General features: G+C 35.5%; 1 protein-coding gene across 1 annotated transcript in view; it reads left to right on the top strand.

The window, feature by feature from the left end:
- Nucleotides 1–23,575, top strand: part of NCAM2 (neural cell adhesion molecule 2) — a gene marked incomplete at its 5' end in the record, with an annotated part of 131,722 nt that extends 108,147 nt beyond the window's left edge. The window contains 3 exons of the mRNA XM_005151624.4: nucleotides 13,229–13,433; nucleotides 17,639–17,758; nucleotides 23,464–23,575. Coding sequence (XP_005151681.2) covers nucleotides 13,229–13,433; nucleotides 17,639–17,758; nucleotides 23,464–23,575 — 437 coding nt within the window. The remainder of the gene's footprint in view (nucleotides 1–13,228; nucleotides 13,434–17,638; nucleotides 17,759–23,463) is intronic.
- Between the last annotated feature and the right edge of the window lie 750 nt (nucleotides 23,576–24,325).

The raw sequence follows: 24,325 nt of genomic DNA, 5'->3' as shown, positions 1-24,325 counted from the left end.
TTTAATAAGCGTAATTCTTACAACAAAACCTATTTGTTTTACGCTTATGTGCTTATTGAACCTACAGACACTAGTTAGTGAAGGATGGGGATCTTAACATTAAGCTATCTTCTTTAATGACACTCTTTAACTGTAAAACAGAGGATTTGGAATTGCTAGAGGCACGTAACAGTTATCAAAAACTTTCAGGTTTGAGAACACATTTTCAATTTAGACAGGTGTTATTGCTTATGTTAAATTTTTCTGGGGGAAGAATCATCTTAGGCAGGAACTTTTGCAAGCGGCTTCAGTTTTTCCTAACCATTTCTAAACTCCAGATAGTGAAAATGTTTGTTGTTGTCACTATTGTTATTTTACTGTGGTAACAAAAAGCCTGCAAGTACATCTTTACTTACAATCAGAGAACTGGCATTTTGCTTATATATATATGTATATATATATATATATATATCTGTAGTAAGTAGATTCTGCTTGTATTCCCAAGGGAATAAAAAAAAACCCAAAACATAAAAAAGAACCCTGTGTAAGTCTGGCCTCATTACAAGCCTCTGAAAATCTCAGTTCACAACTGGTCAACAGTGAATAGTTTGATCTCCAGAGAATGTGCTTCAGCACAAGTACACCACCGGCTGCTGCCAGGAGCTCTTTCTCAATTTTCAGGACCACATTAACACACAAACACCAGGGCCCCTTTTTGGACCAGGGAAGCAGGAAATTCTTTTGAGAAGCTGTTGTCTACAATCATGTCCCTTCTGCATTCCAGTCCCATTGTAAAATAGAGACTGGATGCATATAAGGAAACAGTTTTCTCTTGTGGACACAACAGAGATAGACTGCTGTTCTGAATAAAGAAAACCAAATTGCATATACAATCATAACTAATGGGCATCTGCCACTGGATTAAAAGATTTTGAGTAAAACTTAGGTGGTTTCAGAATGAAATATGAAGTCATTAAGGTTGCACAAACAGTCTGATTATGGTGTATAATTATTTTGCATCATTTTCCTAACTTCCTAAAATTTTAAACCTTAAAGCAGCTCTACTAAACATTTTCTTACATATTTTACCTGTCATATACTGTTAAAAAAGTTCTAGTTTTTTTAATAAAGCAAGACAGGAGAGATATATGTACTATATACTTATATATGTACATATACACACACACTAGAGGTATGTATAAAAGTAGAATAGTGACAATTTCTAAATCATTTTCCTACTCTGGTTAGATGTTTGAAGTACTCTTTACCAGTTATAAATTTATTATTTTAGCAATCATTCTAACCTTGCAGATAAACATATAAGAACACAGGATAGGAATTAGGGCACAGGGAGTAATCTACTGTGAGCTCTCCAGTTACATTGTGAAAGAGCTAATGAAAAGCCTTGAGAAATCTTAGAACCTAAATATGCATTATAAATGACAAGTTGGCTTTTATCCTTAGTGTCACAGTGCCAGTGGGATAGAGACAAATTTGGATCAATTACCAGTTTTTCCAACTGATAGTAGCTTCAGCTGAAAACTATGTAAGTTTCCCCTGTTAAATGAGACATTTTAGGTCTGCTGCAATTTGTATTCTTCTACATTATGCATTTTGAGGTTATAGGGTACTTTGAATATGGTCCTTTTCTTTTGGCCTTACTCTTCCCATCAAAGTCCAAAGAGGATGACTTAAACCAATATTATAGGGATTCTGTGACAGCAGAGACAGGCAGTTCTGGGCAATGTCCCAAAACCTCTGTAATGAGAAAGAGGAAGATAATAATATCCTTTGGTTGTCACGTATCTCCTGAGATGAATAACTAATACAGTTTTGTTTGTATTTCTCTTTATGATTTTGTGACAATTCTACCTTTAAAAACAATGAGAGCAGGATTATTTTACAATATATTTTACAATCTGTAGGAAGATACAGGAAATTTTAATGTCTTGTGTCCCTACAGACCAGAATGAGGAAAAAGTGAAGAGACGTTTGCAAATTAAATTATAATTGGTAGGTATAGACTGAACAGCTTTAAAATTGTAGTTTAAACTGTATTAAAATGATGAATGTATTCACAAATTGAATTTAATATTCTGCTGTCATTAGTACTTAAATATTAGATAAGTAAATTTGTTCATTTAAATGTAGTAATTGTAAAAGAGATTTGGGTCTTATGATTGACAGTGTAAAACCTTACCAGTTTTTTCAAAATTGTCACATATTTTGAAAGGCTAATATTCAACTATCTGTTAGACTGAAGTCCTAAATTATTCTATGCTGAACTTATGCCTAAAATCCAAATTGCTGCCACAGAAGCTTAAGAAGGGTAATGATCATTCTGTTTTTTAAATCTTTTGATTTACACATTTTGAGTCTAAGTCTAGCTTCTGTCCTAATTAGATTTTACTTCTTGTTTTTCTTGCTTCTGGAGTTTTAATAGCTTCCTACCATTTACAAATTATTCATGAATCAAAATTATTTACATAATACAATTAAAATGTGATAATTTCTTAGAGTATTAGAATATAGATTACTGTCTAGATAAATAGGAATAATATTGCTCAGAAGTAAAATATATCTGTGTGCTTTTATATGGTGTACAAAACATACTCATATCAAGCAACAAAATAACATTCCATTTAATTTTGTAATGGAAGTATAAGGCCAGCGTCTGACCTTAAAAATATGATGTGCATATGAAAAATAGATATTTAAAAGATAAACAGATATAGTGGTTTAATTACATAAGTAACCACCTCATGATCAACACTTAGTGAGATTCCTGGGCCATTCCATGCATTATCTTTCCAGCATGCAAATCTTATTCACTAAATTTAAAAGTTCCATTCATGTGTATGCAAATGTAAAGTTAAATAATTAAGCCTAACAAACAATTTTTTTTAATAAGAAGTAATGGAGATCTTTATACAATTTTTTATTGTGCTAATAGTCTCCAGTCTTCTGTTCATTGTTCAGTGTATCAATGACTTCTAATTGCTCATTATTTCACAATTTTTAGGAGAAAAATAATAAAAAAAAGGAAAACTTCTTTTAGGAAGTATTTTGAACAATATAAAGACAAATGTTGCTTCAGAGATCTATAAAGATATCACTGAAATTTTTGCTACTTCTAGAGTTCATTTGAATTTATTACACTGTACTTCATCTATCCCATTTCTCCAGGCATCTAAGGACTCTTCAGTTTCCCTTTGGTATGCATTTATCAGGCTTAATGTATAAGTGATGGAAGCTCACAGGGAAAATCCTATTCTTGTAATGCCAATGACAACATCCTAATAAAGCCAGTGGTGTCAAATCCTAGTTGTAGAGGATCTAGCAACTTTGCCTGTTTAGAAGCAGTAGCTCTATGGAAGCTGAAAGCTTGAGAGCTATGTTAACTTTAAATGTGTTACAAGAATGAGATAAACTATCATCTTGTAAAACTTACATCAGCTAGCAACTGAGGTAAGAATATCCATTTTTATATGTTCTGAGAAACTGTAGTACTAATTTTTGCCACCATGGTCCCATTAGGTTATATGATATCCTCATCAATAGTTCTGTATATTTATTTTACATTTAACATATTTGTAGAGGCATTTTCTAGTGAATATTTTAATTTTACATCATTTTAATTCTAATACATGTTAAGTGAGCTGTAATTACTAACAAAGTAAACCTTCCTTACTCAGCGTATGTTTCCAACAAAATAATTTCAAAATGCATGCAGTGTACTAAAATACTACTAGTGTGAAAAATATTGCAAGCACTGCAGTTTCTGTAAGCTTCTGTTTTCAAAAACAATACGAAAGGCAAGAAAAAAAATCTGGGTTTAAAGTAGTTTATTTTAATTTGTCAAGCAATGGCATTTTTTTCTTCATCTTGTTTATGTTTCACTGCCATTTTGCTCCACTGATTTCTTTCATGCATGCAGTACTTGCTGTCATCTCTCTGCTTTCTTCCTGAAGAATGTGTGCATAGTATAAATGTAATGTCCCTCAGCGTCTTTCCAAACACATTGTCAAGAAATGTATGTAACTTTGTGAGTCTTTCATCTGTTGTTCAAAGTTCATCTTAGTTTATGCAATTTCTGTCTTCATTTTTTGTAATAAAGAAAATTGACTTAAAACATTTCTATCTGTATTTTCTTTATTACTGATGAATGATGGTTTTCTGGTATTATCTACATTAAGTATTTTGTAACTGAAGAGATTTTCTAAGATTGTGTCAGTATTTTTGTTTCAATAGTAAAACTCCAATCGTTTTCTCCAATAATGGATATAAAAAATCCCACACAAAACCAACAAAAATCATTAACTAATCATTAATTCCTCGGTTCTTAGTTTTGTTCATATTAGGTGGCTGCCATGCTGCTCCTCTAATGGGACAAGTAGTGAAATGTCTGTATAAATATGCAGCCTGAGCACTAGATCCATACTGATTTAACCTTCCTGCTTGAAACAATTGTATCCCAAAAGGCTGATATTTTAATACTGAGGAGAACTGTAATGGTACAAGATGCTTTTACAGCAAGTACAACTCTGCTGAGACTTGCAATTCCACCAGTGCAACTATTTCAAGTAAAAGCATGCACCATATACTTGCAGCACTTATTATAACTTCTCCTTTTGTAGCTAATGCTATAAAATAATTATGCATTTAAATATAGTATCCCAAGTAATACTCAACACTCTTGTGTTTGCATTTACATATGCCTTAAAGAGTTATAAGAAAGTGCTGTCAAATCTAAAATAGTTTATCAATTCAAATACAGTCCCAACATAGTTAGATCTTTTTTTCAAGTCTCTTGACAACAGTACTCTGGTTACAGCTGTCATCCAGTATGAAGATGCAAAAATTTCTCAGGTCTCTGTGGAATGTGCACAGCGTGATTTTGAATTCTTCTAAATAACACAGTTAAAATAATTTGCCCTTTTATGTTACAGCAGTACTGAAACCACACATAAGTGTATGTTTTCAATCCCCATGTCAATCTTAATTAATCTGCACAGGTTCTTAGAAATTCCTCCAAGAGACATGTTCAGTAAATCTGCTGTCAGTTTGAATGGAGGAAACTGGGACACAGAAATATTCTCATTTCCCCAAGGCATTTTAAAACCTGTGTGCAGAGCCACAAGCTCCACAAAGCTGCCGTTGTTGTGCAACTTCTCCCCCTCAATGCACACAAGGGCTGGGATCTTTCTGCTCACTTTTCTTTGGGGCTTCCCATGGAAGTAGGCAATGGTAAAAAAATGCTCTTTCCTGCAGTGGCTGAGTAAATGCATGAAAAAAGGGGCAGTAGCTACCTGATAATTCTTCAGACACATTAAAATTGCTTCTGAAGGCTACTTAGGGATAGTTTGATGATGCGAGGAATAATTTTTAAAAACTTTGCTTCAAAAACTAGTAAACCACAACTCCACAGAGTATTTTCAGTACCCAGCATACTTTTTCTAGCTAATACAGCCTACTTTCCTTTCCTTTCTCATAATTCAGTGGACATGGACAAGGCATTGTTGACCAGAACACTGAAGTTGCTAGTTACAATATTTGTTTTATCTAGCTATTTCATATATGCCTTGATTAAATCAACTTCATATGAAAAATACTGTAAAAGGCCATTAGTGCAAATGAGAATTGAAGTCCTGCTTACTCAGTACCCAGAAAGAGTCATACCAGAAGGAATTTTCCTTTAAAATTTAGAGGAAAAATGCAATTTCAGAAAACTTGTTGGCAAGAGGGTCTCTGCCATAATAAATAGCTCCCTTGTTCACATAAGTATCGAAAAGCATAGCATTTCCGATAGATAGCATTTTAGGCATGCTCATTTCAGTAGCTTACAACATCTCTATAATTGATAATCCTGGTGGCACCACAGACTCTCCTGACTATGAATGCCCATCTCTCCTGTGATTGTTTTCTGTAGTATATGGCCTCTTCTTTATGGCTCCTCTTGCTGCCAGTGAAACCATTGGAACTGCCCTGCAATCAGGTTCAGATTTCACTGGAGATGGTAGACAACGAAGATACGTCATTTATGGACAGAAGAAAGTTAGAGGAAATCTTCTATTTAGTTAGTTACGTCAGGATCAATAACGCTATCCCCTTATTTTTCAAAGCTGTGTGTCAAGCATATCTGTCAGAACATATTACATATGTGCTTGTACACTGCCTTTCAGCAGTATCTGTTCTAGCAGAATGTCATAGAGAAAATCACTGAGGAAGAAGAAGCATTAAAATTAATGTTGATTATAAGCTTGTTAGCATCATTTTGTATTAAGGAATGGGATAAAGAAGACTGTCATGGTCTCTTGCATCATATGTTTCACCAGCAAATATTGCATATGAAATCATCATAATTTACTAAAAGTTGATGCTGCAATTGTATTGATTTTTCTATTTCAGTTGAAGGTAGACATGTAGCTGCTGGGCACTTACCTGGCTCAAGAGCCAAGTTTTATTAAATTGCTAAAAGCAGCTCACACAGGTTTGGCTATGGCAGCCAAAGTATTGGAGCAAATTTGGGTAGCAGGGAGGGATCTTTGGTTGTTGCCTGCCATCATTTTTATCTCAGTAAGGAACATGAGTGCTTAATAATGGGAACGTCTTGTACAAAGCTTCTAAAACACTCTTCTAACACACTCTTCTCACTAGAAAAAAAAAAATAGGTACATGCTACTTTCACATGCTACCTAAGATAGGGTTCAGTCTGGGTACCTGTAACTTGTAAGATTTGGTAGGTGTCATAAAGTCTTGATCACCTGGACCAGAGGAGCTGAAGAACTCAACAGCTCCATTTAAACCTCTCTTAGACATTTCATGTTAGAAAATTAAGGAGGAAGATGCTTTCAGAGGCAGTGAGCAAAGTTGTGCAAGTCCCATACTTTAGGTATGTCCATTTTCAATACAAGAAAATGTAAAGCATTAAAAGTCAATGAAATACCAGACAATTATTTATAAAAGAATGACTTCTTTTAGCTGTTAACAGTTGAGAAATTATTTCCACTTATTTTGTACAAAGTTGAATGTACTTATATCCCCAAAGAAAATAAATAAAGGAAGCATTTCAAGGCATCTGGAAACAAATTAATAATTGCAATGATTAAAATGAAGAACTCTACTTTGAGTATTTGAGATACCCTGCCTCCAACCCCCACCTCAGAGTGTTTGTATACATTTTTGTATCTGGGGTTAACTTGTATTATCAATGCATGTTACCGGTCTGGAATTCTGTAACGTATCTGGTAAATCTTTTCAGGTTTGCCATTGTTTTTATCATGATGTGATTGTTGTTCAGATATGTAACCCCTTTTTTATTCCTTTCTCCAGATCTGTAGCTTGGCAGTGCTTTTTCTAGCAATGTTCTTGGCCTTCCACCATTATAATAATAACTGGTAGAAAAACCTTGTAGAGCTTTTTAACTTCTTGATACTACATTATGATTGTTTGGACGCTCATCAGGAAATGCTAATTTTGAACATCTATGTTTTCTATTTTTTTAAAGGTTTTGAATAAGTATATACATCTTGTAAGCCTTTGATTCTAAGTTCCAGATCAGATACAAAATCAAAGACAATGTCCATATACAATCAAAGACAATGTCCGTATACAGAGCAGAAATAATCATCATGGTTGGGCAACCTTTGTAAGACTTAATACAACAGTGCAGTTCAAGAAGAAGATGAGCAAGAGTACACTTTTTTCTGTCAGTACCCAGTCCAATATTTTCAAATTCATTCTCTAGCTCATAATTTTCAACTACTTTAGGTTGAGAGCAGTTCCTACCTTAGCTTCAGAATGATCTGAAAGAAAGGACAAACTTATGCATAATATGCTTGCATATTCATTCTCAAAAAATTCCAATGTAGCTGCCTGGTGCTACTGTATGAGCATAGGAAAATCGGTTGATAAAACCGGTTGATAAAAAACTATAAGTTCCTTTTTTTTTTCTTAAAAATGTAAATGACTGTAAAAGGTTAAGGGCTATGTAGAATCATCTTTCCTTTAATGCATGCCTTCAGAGGAGGAGGGGAAAGGAAGAAAGACACAAAGCAGTGTTAGCTTGGGGGCTTTTTTCAACAAAACGTAGAATCATCTAATGAGGTTGGAAGGGACCCCTGGAGGTCATCATGTCCAAACCCCCTGCTCAAGCAGAGTACTTGCAAAGTCTGCATATAGATCAGCATTTGTTAGATCAGCAGTTGAATATATAGTGTGATTCTGTAAGAGTACAGAGAAATTCTGTCAGAGAAATTCATGTGTTTACATTCATGTAGCATCAGGTGAAATATATGAATGTTGTATGTTAAGTTTCTGTGTCTTTGTGCAGAAAGAATAGTTTTCCATGTACAAAGTACCTGTACACTCTGTGTACATACGTAGATGGCATGTTTCTCTCTACACCTGCGTCCCTTTACAGTATCTAATACAGACTCCATAAAGGAATTAACTCTGAATTTACATTGGAAGAACCAGCTGGTTCTATTCACTGGGAAATTCTGTTTTACTTGCCAAGCTTTTCATTGCTCTTCCCTATTCAAATAATGATTTGAGCAAAACTGCTCAATTATTGTAATAGAAGTTACAAATATAACCTAGTCAATAAATGAGAACTTGAAAATTGCCAGCACTTTCCACGACATATAGAAACTTGCTTCAATTCTTTTATTGCATTTCTGAAAGTTTTGTATATTTCCATAAGTATTCATTGATAAACACTTGTTTGAAGAATTAAGTGGAAGAATGAAGTGACTTTGTTTAAAGTTGTCAGCTTCCTCCATTATAATGGGAAGTTATATTATTTTTACCACATTTATGTAACACAAAGCATGGCATTTTAAATGGGTCATATTTTTGAAATATTATAATTAAAGATCATTCATGACTATGGAACTTACACATTTTTGTTTTTTCAAGCAGTGTTTTAAAAGACTCCACTATGATTAGATTACTAAAGTATATAATAAACCTTTTCACAAAATTATTAATAACTGTTTCATTCACTTTAACATTGATTTTTAAAGATTTAAAATAAGTGTGTTTTCAGTTAGGGAAAAAAGGTACATAAATACTTTATTGTTGTAGAGCACAAAGTATAACTAGTATTTTGAGTCCATTTAGTACATATTGGATCACTGTAAAAAAACCAAACAAATAAAACTAAGAAACATTTAAAATCATTTCTGCTTATAGCATATTTTTTTGTATCATTAAAAAATTGTTACAGTAAAGTTGACTTCAGTCCAATTTAGGGCAAAACTTTTTTATAACAACTGTGTTTTGCAAAGTTGGTTGAAAGGCTATATATAGTATGTCATTAATTTTTCATCCAGTCACGGAATTAGTACTTCTGTTGATGTCATAAAATATTAAGACAAAATTTCCCAGTTTTGGTATCAGAGATGCATTAGGATATGACTTTTGAAAGCAGTCAGAACAGACCTAAATCTGCTTCAGTATTTATTGTCATTACTTTTACAACTGAATTCTGTAGGAGCAGATAAACTGCTTCAAAGGTGCAGCAGTTTAAGAACAGAAGCCAAAGATAAACTTTTAAAAAATATTTGTATGTATTTTAGTTAATATTAAAAATAAACCGTAACACATATACTTTTCAAACACAAATGTCCTGGTTTGAGCAGTAGCAGTCATTTTTCTCCTTCTTGGTAGCTGGTGCAGTGCTGTGTTTTGACTTTTGGGCTGAGAACTGTTGCTGATAGCAGGTATGTTTTGAGTTACTGCTCGGATGTTTGGTTTGTTCAAGGCCTTTTTCTGAGCTCATGCTCTGCCAGGGAGGAGGGGAGGCCGGGAGGAAGCAGAGACAGGACACCTGACCCAGGCTAGCCAAAGAGGTATTCTATACCATAGCACATCATACCCAGGATGTAATGGGGAGAAACCCAGAAGGGCTGGAGCTCTGGGGGGATGGAGGAGGTATTGGTCAGTGCTCGGTCGGGCAGGGTGGGGTGAGTTATGGGTCAGTGGCTGGTGAGGTGTTGTATTCTCTTCACTTGTTGTTTGCTTTATCATTATTATTTGTAGTAGTAGTAACAGTAATGATTTGTTTTATACCTTAGCAATTAAACCATTCTTATCTCAACCCGTGGGTGCTACATTCTTTGGATTCTCCTTCCCAACTCTCCAGGCGTCAGGGGAGCAAGGGGGGAGGAGTGAACGAGCTGTGCGGGTATGGTTTTAAACCACGACAACAAACCAGTCCAATTTCTGTCTGTCTTCAGAAGAAGAAAGCACATAAAGGGTCTAAGACAGCTGAGAAGGCTGATGACAACAATACCTCTTACCGCACTGTAAAGTGCAGCCATATTCCTGTTGCTCTTTGTGGTGTGGAAGATAAAGAAATGTTGGAAAAGTACTGGCAATCATACTTTAAAACATTGTGAAACAGAAACCTGTATGAACAAATGGATTGCAAGGAGGAAAAACAGGACTTGGGACATGTACGGCAGCAGTAAGGATGAAGAATGCTGATGAAAAGCAAATTATCAGTCATAAAGAGATAAAAAGATATGTAGCAGTCAAATGATTAGGTCTCAGATATCTCACCAATACCAAGATTAAACTTAAAAACAAAGTCTTCCTCACAACTATTGCAAATAAATATATATATCATTGCACGTAGGAGCATTACTGTTCTATAAACATTTCCTTCACTTGCCAGTGAAAATATTGTGTAGGCATTTCTGTCACTAAATCATTTGGGGTGTGAAGCTTGCCACATCACAATGTTCCAGTGATACTGGAAGTGAAAAATGTATGTTAACACTGAATTATAAAAAAAAAAAAAACAAAAAACAAAAAACCCACAAAAAAACCCAACACCCTAAAAACACAACATCAACACAGCCATCCCAAATCCCTTTAAAGTATGGATCATACTAACCTATTTTTAATCTTCCACATTCTGTTTAGTGGTTGAAAAGTGATACAGAGGAAAGCTTGGCTCTGTAAGGTCTCTAGAACTGGACTGCATAATTTACTGGTATTATATCTGTTGAAACTTATGAACTTTTCAGTAAACTGAATTAAATATCTATTTATATTCCCAACAATTCAGACTGGTAAACGCAAATGAAATATACATAGGAAGTCATCAAATAGATGGGTGGATGCATGGGTAAAGAAAGTGTTGGAAGAGGTAGCAGAAATTACAATATTTAAATAGAGATGTTGATTTTAAAAAACAAAAAATAATATTACTTCATGTGAGATGTTAATTTCCAACATTTCTGACAGGGCTAATTCATAAATGATACATAATTTCATTGCTGTGCATTATTTTTAGAATCATAGAATCACAGAATGTTTTGGGTGGAAAGCACCTTAAGATCATCTCGTTCCAGCCTTCCTGCCGTGGGCAAGAGCACGTCACACTAAACCATACTGCTCAAGGCTCTGTCCAACCTGGTCTTGAACACTGCCAGGGATGGAGCAGTTACCATTTCCTTAGGCAACCTGTTCCAGTGCCCACCACTCTCACAGTAAAGAACTTCCTTATATCTGACCTGAGCTTCCCCTGTTTAAGTTTAAATCTCTAAACCCATAAATAATATTATTATTTATACAGAGATTCTTTAAGTCTTCTGAAAGGAACACAACTTATAGCAATATCTGTTTGTCTGCCTATCCATCCATGTAAATAGATACATTGGATTCTGGCTTACTGCATAATAGCATTCTGAGGAACAGTTCTATAATAGCGCAGCTCATATAATAAACAATGAAAGCAATTACCTAAGAAGTCAAATGTTTCCCTTCTTGGGAAAAAAGTTTTTCTTTTCCATTTAAGCGTTCTATCACGTAGGCTAACAATGCATGTATTTCTGTTAGTATGTACTGATTTAGAAGTCCTCAGGAAAATAATTTTTAATTTATATTTGAAAGGGTAAATAGACATTTTCTTAAAAATTAATTAAGAAGAAATATGAAATCTTAAATTATGTTCTTAATCTGAAAACAGTCCCCAGTGTATCAGGGAGGCAGAAGAATAAAAAGAGAAAGACGACAGTAGGGGGCCCATTAAAACAGTTGTTGTATTACATTATACTATGTTTTGGTGTTTGTTATAATATTATTCAAGTAATCTCCTGTCAGAAAAATCTTGCTCCTATTCTAGCAACAGGTATAGGTACAGCTGCAAATGGAAATGCACTACTGCACTGCTGACTCATGCATCACTCAAAGCATGGTAACACTAAGTGAGCAATCAGCATGCACAAAAACCAGTTCCATTCCCCTGAGGAGTTCGCTCAGAACATAGCATCATACAACGAAATTGTCTCTAGCCAATTTCTAAGCAAGACTGAGACCTTCTTGAATTAGATGGGTAGATAAAATTTTACTGAGGCCTTTTTTTTTTTTTTGGCCTAGTTTATTGGTAAGATACAAATTCTCTCCTATATAAGGGTCATCTGAGTTCACAAACACAGTAGTTGTTGTTCTGAGAATGACACTATTCAAAACAGTCTGTAGCATTACTATCTGTCAGTGAGTCAAAACAAAGTATTTTTCTGCGATTTGTAATGAAGTAAAATTAGCTAAGCATTAGCTTTCATTATAAAAATACAGCAAACAAGATCAGGTAGGGAATATGTTTATCTTGAAGTGTATGAATGTATTTTCAAGGTACAAGACTATACAAAATGAGGTCCTAACCCTATAATCATTTGATAACATCCATGGTTTTCCTTATATTAATTTATTTCAAACTGCAGCTGTTGGCAGATTAAATAGCTTTAATTATCTTCTTTTAAGACTTTTGAATTCTATTTTAATTCAGAAAATGACCTTTACAAGAATAAACACTGTTTTGACACTATCTTAACCCTTTCATAGTTCTGCTTTGCACCCCTGATAATTAATTTGATTTGAAACGTGAAAAATGATAGCTTATATCAGCTATTATGTTGAACATTTAAAATATTTTTCTTCTGCTGCATGCTGATAATTTCAGTCTTGGAATGTTAAGATGTGATGGTTTTTGTTATTAAATAATATTATTTATGCTATGTGACCATATTGAAATTTTGGCAATGGAAAAATATTATGTAGAAATATTTTTTTAAAGTTGTATATCTCCTTAATCTTCAAGACTTTTCATTTTCATTAATTACTGAACGGATCTTTCCTAAATATCTTTTAGCTTCTTGGCCAACAGCTTAGAAGCTTCATGAGATGCTGTTGTTTGGGTTGAATTTTATTAATAAATTTTAATTTTCTTTCCTTCAAGACACTCTTTTTAATGGTCTTGGACTTGGTGCTGTCATTGGCCTGGGAGTGGCAGCCCTTTTGTTAATCCTGGTTGTGACTGATGTGACCTGCTTCTTTGTACGACAATGTGGATTGCTAATGTGCATCACCAGGAGGATCTGTGGGAAAAAAAGTGGTTCAAGTGGAAAAAGCAAAGAACTGGAAGAAGGAAAGGCCGCTTACTTGTGAGTATTAATCACGTATTTTGGAAACTTCATTAAAAGAAACTTGGCTGTCCAACTTAGTTTACCTTCATGGCCATTTTGTGGCATGTCAAAGGGAATTAATAAAACGTTTCTATTACTTTGGAAAGTGTTCCTCTGAAATAGATAGGATTGTTTGTGGTCAAATGTTGCCTTAAAAGAAAAATGGGCACAAAAAGTCATTTAAAATACCTCGCTTTAAGATGGCATTTTTGTGCAGCTTCACACAAAGGAAATCAATTGCAATTCAGTAAGTTATAGGCACATCTTTGGTTCATGAGGAACAGATCATTGTAACTCCATTTCTACAAATCCATCTTTGAGCTGTTAATACCCAAAACCTCAGCATATGGTTGTGGCAGTGCCAGTAAATCTGGGAGTGAAGGACATAGTATTATAGAAAATCTGTGAAGGAGTTTTTCTTCTCAGATGGAAAATCTTGTTTCTTGACCACAGACTTTAAGAATAAAAAGTGTTGTTGATTTTTAACAACAGGAGTGCTGAGTTGGATGTGGGTGAAACACACAGGACTGTTATTGTTCTACATATCAACAGCCAATGATTGCTGAACATAAGTGGGGAATAAACAATCCTGATCCTCACAAATACCCGTGTAGTGGCTAATTCATCAAACAAATACGAATAAACTGATCATTTATGTGCAAATATGTTCCCTTAAATGATGAGTGGATAGTGAGATCTCTGGCAAAATAATTCAAGTACTGATTGCATAAAATAATGGGTACTTTAAAGACCCAGAATTTACAGGGTTTTCCAAAGGTAAGCAGAAAGAAGACTACTTATAGTCTCTCATTTTAGGCAGTTCATTTTTTTTCACTTAAGAAATGCTTAATTTCCTTATTATGTTCATCTCTTAGATTTCTTATGCATACACTGTAATATTTGTGAGAATGCTATCTTTGTGCGGTTTAAATAACATTTACTGGTCCAATTCCTGTGTGCTGTAGCTCTCCTAGTAGTCATGCCTGGGAGATCAAATTTTGCAGCCCTCATTATTCATAGCTGTATCAAGTTTCTTTGTTGTTAGTCGTGTCTTTTCTGGTTTTAGTTCTGACTATTGGGATTCAAGAGACTATGTCTTTCCTAGGTAATCATTTCTTAGCTGGGTTCTCAAGCCTTTGGAAACAGCTCCATGGAACAAAACCAGATCAAATAATGCTTCTGAATAGAAGTTATGTCATAAAATAGATGTTTCCTAATTCTCCACAGCTTACAGTAAGAGAAGAGAGTATTTTTTTTTTTCTGTGGCATGAAAGGCACAGAAAGGCAGCATGTCCAGGTCAATAGAATCAAGATGTGAAGTTTCTGACTCTGACTTGGCTGTTCTTTCCTGTTGAGCACAGCACTTCAGTTTATGTTTTAATTCTCCATTCAAGAAGTGACCAAGTACAAATTGGTGTACATAACCTCCTGAATGGGAAGGCCTTATGGAGCTAAAGTTGCAAATGTCACTTAACAGTAGTTTATACCTTGCTCTCTCATTTCATACCCAAATGACATTCTATGCTCTTCCAGAAAAGCATAAAGCCTGGTCACTTAACATTAATTCTTCCATGACACTTATTTTGCAGAAACAACTACCATATTTAATTAGATTTCTTTCCTTGTTGGGGTGATTTTCAGTCAATCTGTCTTACAATTTGGGACTGTTCTTATTTTAGCCTGTAATCTGCATAAATAAACTGTGAGGCTGAAATTTCAAGACAGGCTTGAAGAGTCAGAATTTGAATTTATTTCATGCCAACTGCTATTCCCTAAAAGACACTGACATTTCCATGTTTTAAATATGTCAGTTTGCATTCTGCATTTTTGGGTGGGTTTATGATAGAGTTGTATGTTACATTTTGATTGTAGGGTATATAGAGAGTTAGTAATTATGTTCCATATGTAATGAATGGAGATGGTACAATGCATGTAACATACAGACACCTGGAATGAAAACTACATCATGCATTTCCTACACATCACTTTTCCTTCTGTGAAATTTTTAAGTGTTTTGCAGTGTTTCAGTCCTATATGAATGCTGTTTGTAAATAATGTCTTTTTTAAGTTTTGGTCATGCAATAATCTGTGTTCGTCTGTAAAACTGTAGATATACAAATAAACCAAGTTGAACTTCTTATTCCCTCCGCCAGTCCTATGCAATACGTAATCTTTTGACAGATGTGAGGTAACCATGACAGATTTGTGTCTCATCAACAGAAATTAGCATTGTAACCATTTGTGTATCTTAAAGTAGAATTTCACTTGCGGAAGTGAAGAAGCACATGCAGGGGTGGGTTGTTGGTTTGGGGTTTTTTTTAGAATAACCAGAATCTTTTAGACTTCTTGCCTACACATTTATCTGTGGCAGACTTCTTTTAACCTACAAAGACTTTCCTCGAGGATACCTTCCAGAGGACAGTAGAGTTTTCCAAGTATTTTCTGAGAAGTTGGATTATTACAGTTGTAACAACCTGTTCAACAGAGATATATGAATTGGACAAGGGTTTAACTAGTCCTTCGCTTTGGCACATAGCAGTCTGGCTTCTTGTAGAATATCACAGGTCCAGATAAAAGTCTGTTAAATATTAAAGTAATTATTCATATGTAACTCTGTTACCCTGTATTTCCAGACTGTGGCTGGTGAAGTTTCCAGGATACAATTCCTGATTTGATGACAGGAATAGGGATGAAATATTTACATGGATAGAGACTTTTACTTGGAAATATCAAATATATCTTTGGTATCCTTTAATCTGTTTTTGAGACTAAAATCATATACAAGTTAATTAGTACTAATATTATTAATACTTCTGTAGCACTGAGCAGCTATTTCCATATCATGGCCATATTACTGAGAGCAGAAAAGGACTTGGGGATACTGGTGAATGAAAAGGTGGACATGAGCCAGCAGTGTGCACTCGCAACCCAGAAAGCTATCCATGTTCTGGGCTGCATCAAAAGGAAGGATGATCTACAGATTGAAGAAGGTGATTCTTCTGCTCTATTCTGTTCTTGAGAGAGCCCACCTGTAGCATTGCATTCAGCTCTGAGGCCCCCAACACAAGGGGTACATGAGCCTGTTAAATCAAGTCTGGAGGAGGGCCATGAAGATGTTGAGGTGGCTGGGGCACCTCTCCTGTGAAGACAGGCTGAGAGAGCTGGGGTTGTTCAGCTTGGAGAAGAGAAAGCTCCAGCAAGAACTTAACAGCAGCTTCCAGTACCTAAAGGGGGGCTTATAAGAAAGATGGAGCAGATTTTTTATCAGGGCCTGTTGAGATGAGACAAGGGGTAATGGTTTTAAAGTAGAAGAGCATAGATTTACATTGGACATAAGGAAGAACTTTTTTTATGACAAGGGTGGTGAAACACTGGAACACGTTTGCCCAGAGAAGTGGTAGGTGCCCCATCCCTGGAAATCAGGTTGGACAGAGCTCTGAGCAACCTGATCTAGTTGAAGATGTCCCTGCTCATTGCAGTCCTAGGTTGGACTAGATGACCTTTAAAAGTCCCTTCCAACCCAAACCTATTCTATGATTATCAACAAAAGCATAATGACAATACTGCTCCGTCTTCCAACTCATTGTCCAATTAGCACAAAAGTTATTCTTTTACTTACATGTGAAAGACTAGCATTTGTTCCTAAAGTGGGGGAAATATGACGTAGAAACAAAGAGTTTCTTCTACTAGTGCAAGCAGAAGGGACTAGATTCATATCACACAACAGCTCTTTATGCTGTTTTAGCAGCTGGGATTGTCACAATCTTGGGATATTAGAGTTCTGCAGTGTGTATACTAATTTAAAGGCTCTTTGCACTGCCTAAAAAGTTTGAGCATAACTAGGCATCAAGTCCTATATCTATTATACTAGATTAGCAAAGTTTACATCTATTGCCATGAAGAGGCCATCATTTGATTATTTAGTCATAAACAAAATGCTCTTTTGAGATGCTAATCCATGATGTTTTTGGAATTAGGCAAGTAACCATGGATACAGGCTGCTTTGAAGACTTCAAGGAATTGGGAACAGGCTGTTAAATGTGTCTCGGTGGTGTTAGTCACTGATAATTAGTTCTGCCTTTTCTTTGCCGACTTTTGAGAGAAAGGATCTTGGTAATTATTTATATGCAATGTATGTGGTTAATATGATGATATAAGACTAAGACTCTTTTAATAATTTTTAGGAAGGATGGATCAAAAGAGCCAATAGTGGAAATGAGAACAGAGGATGAAAGAATTACCAATCATGAAGATGGGAGTCCTGTAAATGAGCCAAATGAGACAACTCCCCTCACAGAACCAGAGTGAGTAGCCTGACATTCCCTGGAGTTTCACACAAGATCCTTCTGGCTGCAAGGGTGGACTGGGTTTCACACTTTCTGAGATGGAGATAAACAGCATCACCAGAATGGTGTGCTGCAGCAGTGCACAGATGTACAACCACATATGGGCATTATCCAGCCTTTGGATGACAACACCATGATAGCAGCAATTCTGCAGAGTATCTTTCCACTACAACCTCTTTAGAGGTTAGCAAGTATCCAGCTCTCCTGACCCTGCAGTGGTGGCTGAACAGGAGTACCAAGATTTTTTTAGTCAGGTGCAGCTGATCTTTACCACATTCCAGCAGTTATTAACCACTCCACAGGAATAATATCCTCATTCTCAGAAATAGCCTTAGATTGAGACACACACACATCCCTACACACCCCCTGTACATAGAGCACAGTGATTCCATGCTCCAGAAACCCAGCTTCTTACAGGGTGGTCCCTTCCTGCTTTCATTCATGTAACTGGGAGCTTAGCTCAGTATTTAAGTCCATGTGCTGTAACTGGATTAATAGTGCTGAAGGGCAGCCACTTTGCTTGTTTTCCTCATGCCCTCTTCCTACCCCTGCAAGCTGTTCTCGGCACAGAAACAACAGCAGCTCTTGCCAAGGCTCACAGGCTCCAGCTGCCTCCTGAGTCACTGGGACCAGCCGTGGGCTGGGGGATCCCAAGTGCTGGTGGTCAGGTCCTTTCCTCTGTTTTGCTGCCGCAGCCCCTAGAACAAATTAAACTGGGTAGAGTGGCTGCTGTTTCTTCCTGAATAACTCTCCTCAAAACCTCTGTGGAGGATAAAGTAGCATTTGTGACAGGATACAAGCAAGCCGGTATTTTCCTAAGCTTACGATTGCAATGAGAGCTTCTGATACGTTGTTGTTTTTTTTCCGCCGAAAAGTCAGTTTGAAGAGAAACTAGTATTTCAACAAAGGTGTTGATAGTTTCATTCTTTCTATAGAGTGCCCACCAAGTGGTATTAAAGGACATTAATTGATTGCTAAAGTGTTTCATTTCTGAGCCTCAAAAGTCAGTTGATTTGAAATTATTAAAGAAAACTTCTAGTTTCTTTGGCTTGAGCCCAAAGCTTTTAATGTGTTGTGAAAACCTACCTCATGAAAACTTAAATGTGTCATGGCTACAAATACACTTCTGTAGTCAGTATAGAATCACAAAGTCATAGAATGATTTGGGTTGGAAGGGACCTTAAAGATCATCCACTTCCAACCCCTCTGCCATGTGCAGGGACACTTTCCACTAGACCAGGTTGCTCCAAGCCCCATCCAACCTGGCCTTGAACACTGCCAGGGATGGAGCAGCCACAGCTTCTCTGGGCATCCTGTGCCAGTGCCTCACCACCCTCATAATGAAGAATTTCTTCTTAATATCTAATCAAAATCTCCCATCTTCTAGTTTGAAACCATTCTCCCTTGTTCTGTTACTACATGATCTTGTGAAAAGTTCTTCTCTAGATTTCTTGTAGACCCCCTTTAGGTACAGGATGGCTGCTATATGGTGTCCCCTGAGCTTTCTCTTTTCCAGGCTGAACAACCCCATCTCTCTCAGCCGGTCAAAAAAATGATATAAAAATCACCTGTTGATTATTTGATAAAATCACAGTTGTTATTTGAAAGGAGAAGATGTTCTTACAAAAGTCTATTACTGAAATTACAGGAAAATTGCTTTTCTTAACATTATCTAGAACTGCAAAAGACAGAACCTTTAATAAGAAGAAAGCCTGTGTTATTGACTGTCAGTGGCATTTTTAGTAAATGGGGTTGGGAGTTGTGTTAAGATAACAGTGCAATAAGCTATATACTTCCTTAAAGAACCTGTACTTGAAGACTTTAAACTTGTGTTAATTGAACAATTATGGAATTTGTTGAATGACTAGTGATATGTTTGCTCTTCTTATTAGAATTTATAATGAGGGGCACTTTAGAGAACCCACAGTTATCTGAGGAGTCAGGGGAATGTAGTAGTAAACATTGTAAAAGTCCATCAGGAGTCGGATAGGTTAGTGGGTAAGGTGCCAGGGCCACATTTCTTTGTGGTTCAGGACTATCTGTAGCACCAAATCTTGCAAATACAAGAGAAATGCATATAGCAAGGGACATGATAGCGGGAAAAATCCAGTTCAGTTCTTCCTGCTTGTTCCAGTCATTAGAACAGCTGATGTGAGTGAACTTTGAGGATGTTAAAATCAAAACTCTTATATTATCCTGGAGGAGGAGGAAAGAATCAGTCACTGGGTGGCACAAAAAATAATTAAAGCATAGGAACAACTGATAAGGAGTTTGATAGGTATTATGTCCTTGGGAGAATTGGTCTACTAATAGATATTAATAATGATGACAGTTTCCTTTTGGTAAATTCTTCTCCAACAACCAGTGGCAAAAGGCAGCAGTCCAAGCTGGACAGAAGCCAGCTAAAGATTCAGGACAGAATCACTTAGAAAACCAAAGATAAATAGAGCACCATGCAGCCAAGACATATGGAGGAACACTGGTACTAAGGGAAAATGGAAAGACCTTCTGCTCATTCACAGGTCGTAACTGAAAAAGCAGAGAAGCAATATAAAGTACAGGTGAGATAGAAAGGAGGATGCGATAGGGTGGAAGTCCCTCAGTAGGAAGAACAAGTAGGATTTGTTCACAAAAACACATTGTGAACAACAGGTGCTATCAGCTGGCAGCTGAAACCCAGTCATATACTGGGCAGAGCAAGGATGACCAGCAGGGATCTTGAATGGAAGAGCTTAGCCTGCAGGAAGGAAGACTTTCAAGGACGTTCCAGGCAGGCAATGTTCATACGAGGTGGGATTCATTCTGAGTAATTATAGCTATCTTAAAGGTATATGAGGTAAGTCTTCAGTTTAAATTGGGTTAAATATTTTGAATAGTTGCATTATTTTGGATAATACCAAGTTATACGTAGAACTTTAAATACAATTTAATCATTTGTGGAAAATAATTAATAAAGGCATTACTTCATCTTACAATAATATTTTCATTATATTGGTCAGCATATTATTCATCAGTCTACATTTTACGTTAACTCAGGTGATTCTTTTCAAAGCCAGGTTTGGAATCCATGCATGACAGATGAACACAAAGCACTTTCACCTGCAAGTCAAGAAGTTTTTAATAATGCTGACAGGAAATCATTTACAGCTGTACATTTCATATTACATTTCTGTGATATGATTGAAATACCATGTGAAATGTGGTACTAATTGCATAGCTAATTAATATAAAAATTCTGACATTATTGTGTTTCTAGTGTTAGTTGAGTGTTTCTTAGTGTTAATGAAGCCGGGTGTATTCCAGTATCAAAAGGGCTGAGAGCCATTCTCCTGTAAAATAGGAAAGTAAATACTCTAGTTAAAGCTTTGTATGGGTAATATCAGCAAACTATTTCATTTAGGCCACTTGCAGCACTAAGTGAAGTCAATATTATTAATGATTGATAACATCCAACATCTGATTAAAGCGAAAGAACCTTTTAAAATTCTCTAGTATCTTTTTTTTTTTAAAAAAAAAAGCTTTCATTAAAAAATACTGTAAGATTTGAAAGGATTAGTCTGCCCAGCTGAAAAGCATCAAATTAATTTGAATAGATGTAGCTAAAATAAAATTAGGTCTAGGAAAATTGGTGTAATTAAAACATTTAAACTTCATTTAGTTAATTAAAAGAAGAAAATGATTGATCTGCACTAAAGATTAAATATGAATTAATATTTGAAACAAATGAAGAGGAAAATTCCAAATACAAAAATCCTGTCATGGTCAAAAGGATAATGTTGAACAACTAAACTGATAACTTCACCTGATATTCAAAAAAGCCTACAAGTTTTTAAAGACAATCAGGTTAAGGAATGGTGGATGGACTTTTCGATGAAGAAAACTTGCAAAACATTTGGTTTGTCTATAGTTTGGTTGGGTTTTTTTTTCCCTTGCTTACACTGAAACCAAGGCTAATTTTATCACACTGCATGAACATGGATTTCAATAATACCTAGTATCCTTCAACAGGGTTCTAACAAATCTTCCTATTTCAATTTATTTGAAAATAGTTGTAACATGCTCTTAATCCACATCTCCAAAACAGTATATTCTGTCAATTGCCCAGTTTTCACTTTGACTAAATACTTCTTCCCTTTCAACAACATTTTTGAGAAATTATTTTGCCTTTATATAAAACTAGATTAAATTCAGTCTTTCTTTAAATACTGGTAGAAGTGCTTTGCATGATCAGGTCTTTAACACAGGTACCTGCTTGCCTAAAATGCATCTCATGAGCCATGCTTCCTCTGCCTCAATGTTTTAACTTCTTTTAAAAATAGATTAGTGTTGGTTCTGCTGTTTCCATTCTTTCAGGCATTGTGTTGTGGGCTGAAATTTGTTTCCTTTGGGTGTGCTGTATGAAACTGGCAATTACTAGAGATCTTTGTGCTCAAAGCCAGACAGCTGATATATATCCCACATAATTTACTGTAATACAGCAAGTTAGTCTTCTCTTTGATTTCTCTGAGATACAGGTTGTGCTTCCTGTTTAACCTCTAGACAAACAGCAGTTCATTTCAGACAGCGTAAGTTTCATAAGACTGGGAATTTGGGTATTGCACTATTTTATTTGTTGTTATTAAACACTGTTATTACAACACATTCCTAAGGGGTTCCTTAGACAGGTTTTGAACACTATATTGCTCTTTGGGACATTGAAGTAATCACAGTGGAAGCTTACTGAAAAATTTACCAGTTATAGTGGATAAAACAGACATATGCATACTATTCCCTAGTTAAAAACAGAAAGCAAATGCAAACTGAAATCACGATTAACAGCAATTATGCTCAGGAGACATTATTACAGGAACGTCTGAGTAAACCATATATATTTTGACAGATTTTGGTTTTTGGTTTTTTTTGTTTCTGTTTTTGGACAGCTAACTACTGGCAGCAGGGAATCAATGATTTTTCCAAATCCTTTTGAATGAAATCAGTGTTTGTCTTTCCTGTACACTAAGGGTGGAGGCACTGTTGCTACTGGAATTAAGTATCATAAAACTCCTCTGAGTTTTCTCTAATTTAGTCTTAAAAGAGCTAGAAGTTATTAATGCAGCTGGATAGTGTGATGTAGCAAAAATAAATTTTAGAATTTTCTAAGTAATAAAATAACTTCCATTACCTCATTGTGCTATAAAAAGTTCTTTCCTTTACCAATGTATTGGCATAACCTGCAATGATAGATTTCCTATTTCATATAAAATTGAATTAATATTTGGAAATGGACATAAAAAAGAGTATAATCTAGATTCATCAAAAGCTTGCCTTTAAGTGTTTTACAGTATCCTAAGGAACTCATACCTCTATATGTCTTGGGTCAATTTATTTGGCATTCTATTGCTTCTTTTATCTTACTGCAGAAACAGCATTTTGAGCAGCAGCAATGTTCTTGTCATGTACTATTTAGGTTTTTCTGGCTTTATAGAAATGGAAAGAGTCAATATGAATTTCTTCAAAAACAAATAACCTCATAATATAAATAATTATACATTATTGTCAATAAATTATATAAATTACGTTTTTAGAAACACCGTGAACTGTATAAGCAATATGTACACTGTAGACTTAAATTCCAGTTTACATGTTATTTATGTGTTACCATGATTCCTCTCTTCTTCTGATAGGAAGCTGCCACTAAAGGAGGAAAATGGGAAAGAAGCTTTAAATGCAGAAAACATAGAAATCAAAGTTGCTAATGACATCATCCAGTCAAAAGAAGATGATAGCAAAGCATAATAAGTTAAACTACAGCTGTCTGGATAATGCATTTGGATTGAAGTAACCCCGTGACCAAAATTTTACATCTGACCTTAATTTCTTGGGAAACTTAAGCTTGGAATAGTTAATACATGTGTACATATGATGAAACAGTTTCTGTCTACGGTTTCTTTCTATTTTTTGGTTAATGGTTTTAGTATGTAGTTTTGCTGACACCAAGTCCCATGGTATAAATTTGAAAAATCCGCAGAATAAGGACTGTAATTTATTATATGATAAAGTTTGTCTATTTAAAGAACAGTTATAAAGCACCCCTAATCACAAACAACACATGAGGTCTCTCCAGATCTTACAGTGCAAGCTACATACATAAAGTGACATCTACTACTGTGTTTATTTCCATTTATAATAAAAAAAAAAAAAAGTGCAGGTTGCCCTGAAAGAAAAAACAGTCTCAGTATAAAGTTTAAGACCTCAGCAATGGCAGACACTCAGTAGTCATTCCAGCTGTGCTTATCATTGAAGCAAACATAGAGCCAACTCGACCTGTTGATTGGTAATGGCCAACTAAAAACCAACTAAAAAGTTGGTAATGGCCACATAGAGACTTAAATAATATTGGCTAACTATTTCGTAGCAGTATATTGGCCTCATCCTGACTACATGAGTGTGACTCTGAAAGACTCTTATTTTAGTGATTCAGGTTTAACTGTATTAAAGGTTTGAAGATTGCATGTGAACTAAAATACCAACAAAGGTGTGAAAATA

This window comes from Melopsittacus undulatus, chromosome 2 (genome assembly GCF_012275295.1).
Source record: "Melopsittacus undulatus isolate bMelUnd1 chromosome 2, bMelUnd1.mat.Z, whole genome shotgun sequence".
Taxonomy (NCBI): domain Eukaryota; kingdom Metazoa; phylum Chordata; class Aves; order Psittaciformes; family Psittaculidae; genus Melopsittacus; species Melopsittacus undulatus.
The sequence above is the reverse complement of the archived record's forward strand: the minus strand, read 5'-3'. Positions and strand labels throughout refer to the sequence as shown.